The sequence below is a fragment of the Gossypium hirsutum genome, chromosome D06 (genome assembly GCF_007990345.1).
Source record: "Gossypium hirsutum isolate 1008001.06 chromosome D06, Gossypium_hirsutum_v2.1, whole genome shotgun sequence".
In the NCBI taxonomy this organism is placed as follows: Eukaryota; Viridiplantae; Streptophyta; class Magnoliopsida; order Malvales; family Malvaceae; genus Gossypium; species Gossypium hirsutum.
In genome coordinates, this window is record NC_053442.1 from 51,480,130 (window position 1) to 51,485,774 (window position 5,645).

Here is a 5,645-nt window from a genome sequence, read left to right on the forward strand (position 1 = left end):
CTATGTATCATTGTTTTCAATTGAGAAAATCTTTTCTTTCATGGCTTTCCTCCATATTTCTTCTTGATATGCATCATCAAAAGAAATTGGATCTTCTCCTGCAAAGAAGGCAAAGAATACAACATCATTTTGCACAACTTTTTCAGTTACATCATATAACTCTTGGATACTTCTCGTTTTTCGAATCGGGCTGGATGAAGAAGAATTTGATGAAGAACTTGGGGAAGCAGAAGGATTTCCTGCTTGAGTATCATATTCAGCATTCTCAATTACTGCCTCTTCTTCTTCTTCTAGTTCAAAAGGAAAAATTGGCAAATTCTCTTTTTCACCTTCTATATCTTCAAACATGAAATTTTCATCAAACCGAACATCTCGGCTTATCACAATCTTCTTTGTCACCGGATTGAACAACTTGTATGCCTTACTTCTTTCATTATAGCCGATGAATATGCATTTCTTTGACTTGTCATCCAACTTGCTTCTCATTGCATCTAGAATATGAGAGTAAGCAACACTTCCAAATACTCTAAGATGACGACCACTAGGCTTTGTATCATACCACGCTTCATGTGGTGTGCAATTCTCCAAGCTTCTTGTCAGTGATCTGTTGATAAGATAAATTGCACAAGAAACAGCTTCAGCACAAAATCTTCTCAACAACCTCTTCTTCTTAAGAAGACATCTAGCCATTTCCATAATTGTTCTGTTCTTTCTTTCACACACACCATTTTACTGAGGTGTATGGCGGACTGTCATTTCATGCCAAATGCCACTGTCTCTGCAATATTTCTCAAGTTCTTTTGAAAAATATTCACCTCCACGATCTGTCCGCAATGTGTTAATTTTCAGCCCAGTAAAGTTCTCCACTTCTGCCTTGAAATCCTTGAATCTGTTAAAAGCCTCTGATTTTTCTTTGACACAATACACCCATAATTTTCTTGAGTAACCATCAATGAAAGAGATAAAGTAACCATTACCTCTCATTGGACTACAAATATCCGAGTGAATAAGTTACAATGGTCTTCTTGCTTTCCACGAGGATTGAGAAGGAAAAGTAATTTTGTGTTGCTTTCCAAGTTGACAAGTTTCACACATCATCAAGCCGATCGATCTTTGGTAAACCTTTGACCATCATCTTCCTTGAAAGCATCTCTAAATTTCCATAGTTCAAATGTCCATATCTATCATGCCGTAACTTTGAAACTCTTTTATGAGCACCAATAAAGTAAGACATCTTCTGATTTTGAAGGGTGAGAGAGAAAAGATTATTTGATGCTACTCCAACTCTAGCAATAACCTGATTTTTCTTTGACAAGTAACAAGCCATGTCAAAGAAATGAATATCATACCCCTTCTTCAAGAGATGCCCAATGCTAAGCAGATTATTTTTAAGACCAAGAACAAAATAAACTTCAGACATTTTCTCAACCCTTCATTTCTTTGTTTTGAACTCCAACTCACCAACACCGCTAACTTTGTAAGCTTTGCCATCTCCTACTTTTACTTCTCCACAATCAGATTCAAATAACTTCGAGAATAAATTTTTGTTACCTGTCATATGCTTGCTAGCACCACTGTCTATGTACTAGACATCATCAATCTCTCCACCATGAGACACGAGCAACAAAGTTTCTTGCTTTTCCTCTTGATCATTTTGGACTTTATTAGCTTCATCTTTCTCTTCTTTTTGTACCAACATTCACTCACCAAATAACCAAGTTTGTGACAATGATAACATTCAAAATAGACACAACCTCTTCCTCTTTGATTTCCATGTCCACGTCCTCTTTATGAACCTCTAAAATTCTGATTTTGGTTGGCTTCTTTCCATCCATTCTCTGTGCTTGCATTTTCACCTCTTCCATGAGAATTTGAGCCTCTTCCTTTAAAGTTTCTTCCTCTTCCACGACCACGATCTCCCCCTCTTTGATTTTTAAAACCTCCCTTATTCTTATTTAGAGACAACTTTGACTGGAGTGCTTGATCTAGAGCTACTTCCTTTTTCTTCTTGTTTAATTTAAGGGAGACATTGTTGGCACATAATTAAATTAATCTTTCTTCATGGGCTTGCAACGAGCCTGTGAGTTCATCAATGATCATGGTACTCAAGTCCTTTGATTCTTCAATGGCTACCACAATGTAGTCAAATTTGGAATCCAAAGAATAGAGGATTTTCTCAACAACACAAATATCATCCATAGTTTCACCATTTCTTTTTAATTGGTTGACTATGGACAAAACCCGTGAACAGTAATCAGAAACAGATTCCGACTTTGTTTTTTGCAATCTTTCAAACTCCCTTCGAAGAGTTTGCAACCGAACTCTTTTCACCTTTTCATCTCATTTGAATAAATTCTGTAAAATCTCCCATGCTTGTTTTGCCGAGGTGGCACAAGCGATTTTTTCCCAAGCCGCTTCATATGATTGAACTCCTTGATATATCCAAAATAAGGCTTGCTGATTTTTTTTCCTTGATTTCCTTTGACTCTTTTTTGAGCTTGTGTTAATCCTTCCTCCTCTTCAGCCTCAACTTCATTATAACCTTTTTCAACAACCTCCCATCATTCTAAAGATCCAAGAAGAGCCTTCATTTGGATACTCCATTTGCCATAATTTTCTTTGCTTAATTGGAGAACAGAATAAAGAGGAATAAAATTGTTCATTTCGATCGAACTTGACTCTGATACCAATTTGTAGAAGATTAATTAATATTTGGATAAATAAAACAAAGAAAACGATGAAGAATTTAATGGAGAAGAGATAAATTTTATATAGAAGAGAGAAACACCCTTTCTAACAAACTTTTTTTTTATTTCATACTCTACTTATGCTTCATAACATACAACTCTTTATATAGGAGTTGTAAGTGACTATTCATCTACATCACTTAAATGCTATAGGAGTTGTGACTATTCATCTACATCACTTAAATGCTATAGGAGTTGTGACTATTCATGCATGTGTGTAACTCTTCATCTTCAAGTCTCTTCACATTTCTAACTCTTCATCTTCAAATTTCTTTACATTTCTAACTCTTCATAATTTATTTTGTGCAAGATTAATTTAATTATGTGCTAACATTACCAGTTTGAATTGAAATACTCTTACACTTAGGCTCTAGAGAAGTTAAGCTGATATTATCAAAAGTATTATATTATATATAGAGAGAGGGGTAGTATAGTGGAGAGCAAAGATTCATTGTTCATATGGTTCGTGCTTAAGGAACGCAGAAGGAACCATGTCTTGGAAAAGTTCGTTGTCAGGAACCTGCAGAAAAGGGCTAAAGTTTTCCGCAAACATTAATGAATCTGCACCAGCCGCAACTTGGTAATTATTCATGTCACCAGGCATCCGCGTAAACAATTCATGCCGCCTCCTCGGCGGTGGTGGCGATGGCCTCAACATGAAAGATGGGAATAGCATTGGCCGCTTTACTGTTGTGGGAAGCGGGTGCTTATGTTGGCCTTCATATGTTGTGATCACCATTGATGGATCCTGGAATGACCTTTCAACTCTTTTCTTTACCCTACACTTCTGAGTTGTGCACCTGTAATAACTTCTGCAACATAAAATCTGAAAATGTTTACAATATATACACATATGTTTGGTTATAAATTAAGGGGAAAATAAGTAAAACCTTGGGTAAGGGCTATTCTTGACAGCTTTTTGTCCATATTTACGCCATCTGTACCCATCTTCAAGGAGATCAACTTCACTCTTAGTCATGAAAGCAAATCGAGTTTCTTTGTGCTTTTTCTCTCCTTTCTTGTTTGCTAATTTGTTCCTGTTAGTGTAAGATACAACAAAATACAACCAAACCAAATTAATGGATCTAAACATATTTTCTTTATACATTGAAAGACAATTACAAATATTCTATTATATTAATTAATAATTTATAAAAAGACAAACCCATGATGTTATTTGATTTAGTCACACCCATACAGGTATGTTATTTAGGTTTCAATAGCTCAAAAGCCTTTTATACTTGTATTTAAAATTTAGAAAGGCATTGTCTAAAAAATATTAGTATTTATTATTATCATAAAGCATATAAAAAGAAAGTAATCAAACACTTTAAAATTAGCTGGTAGAATTAATAGAGGATGATTATATCACATATACATGCATGCATAACATATTTTTCAATCAAAATAACCAGAATGTACACTTTTTTATATATATATATAAGTTTTGAATTTAAATATATATCAAAATTTTCTTAACAATGAATAAAATTGTCATAAATTTATTGGAATTGACATATATATAACTGCACCTCCAAACCTTAGAGATAGGAGGAAAAGGAGAAAAACTTGGTTACCCTTTCTTAGAGCTTTCACTACCATCTTCTAGCTCCTTGAGCTGACAATCTTTGTTACTCTTGTCTGAACCATCTTGGGTGGAGGAATAAGAAATGCAAGAATTAGGAGTGGCACCAACTGAAGAAAACGGTGGTTGAGAGGACGATGAATGTGAAAAAGCAAGGGCTTTTTCAAGTGAGCGACCATAGCCGATGGGACTTTGTAAAGAGTCAGTGAAGTTCAACCTCATGTATGAACACGGATCTGCTGCTGATAATGAAACCCTACTGCAGGTGTGGTCTGTAGGGCAGTGAAAGTTTCTAAATTCATGATCCCACATCGAGAACCAAACAGATCTTAAAACATTTGGTTTTTGGAATTTCAGGGTTTCATTTCATGACGTCTCTTTCACGTTGTTTTGAGTTACACATATATATAACATAAAAAATTCATACCAAGGAGGGGAGGGTTAGGCGGTCGCCCCTTCAAAAAAGAAGGTTCGAAGCTGGTGGACAAGACTTAGATTTGATCGCCGCTTTATAAAGAAGGTTGACAAAAACACATTCCTCCCTAATGAAAGGGGCACAAAGTGGGTTATAGCTACTTTGTATGGATTGGGAAGGAACCATTTGCTATCCCTATTCCCTACTACTAACTCACTCTCAATCTCATCAACCTTTGCCTCTGCCACACATTTTTAGCCCCTCCTATTCAATTCTGACTACCCCTCTTGTGTTTTATTTCTTTTTCTTCTTTACTAGTTTTATTGTTATTTAAAATAAAAGAAATGAGACATGGGCGACATTTAAAACTACATTATGCCACTCTCACACCATAATAATTACCATAAAATTATTCTTTCTAGGTAATTTTGATCAAAAGTGAAGACTTTAAATAAGGATTTTCTTTTCTTTTTTGGCAAATTTAGCTTGATAAAAAATTGAAAAGAGTGGGATTGTAATCCAAATCAACTTGTTGAAAGTTAGAAATTTACATGATTAACTTTTTGTAATGCAATATTAGATTTTACTTTAATAATTATAGTTTAATTTTAATAACTTTTAATATTAAAATAAATAATTTAATTTTAAAGGATAAAAAACGCTTATATACTCATGATAAAAAAGGATTTTCGTGATTGGTCTAGTGGTTTAGAATTTACTTGAATTTATATGTTTTTACTTGAGCAATTCTCTTTTGAACGTAGTATATACGTGTGTGGTGTGTGGTGTGTGGTGTGGGTGTATTTCTATTGTGGATACGGGAATAAAAAAATCAAAAGGGAGAAAAGAGAGGGAGCGTGGAGAGACGCGCTAAAAGGGAGCATGGAGGTGAAGTCAG

The 5,645-nt window shown here is 34.8% G+C and overlaps 1 protein-coding gene across 1 annotated transcript; it reads right to left on the bottom strand.

Moving 5' to 3' along the window:
- Positions 1 to 2,745: 2,745 nt before the first annotated feature.
- LOC107900392 (WRKY transcription factor 71) lies at positions 2,746 to 4,915 on the bottom strand. The gene is made up of 3 exons (XM_016826007.2): positions 4,325 to 4,915; positions 3,638 to 3,784; positions 2,746 to 3,559 (listed from the first exon to the last, which is right to left on the bottom strand). Exons 1-3 carry the CDS (start codon positions 4,642 to 4,644, stop codon positions 3,196 to 3,198), a joined length of 831 nt encoding a protein of 276 aa, XP_016681496.1. The 5' UTR covers positions 4,645 to 4,915; the 3' UTR covers positions 2,746 to 3,195.
- Positions 4,916 to 5,645: the final 730 nt, after the last annotated feature.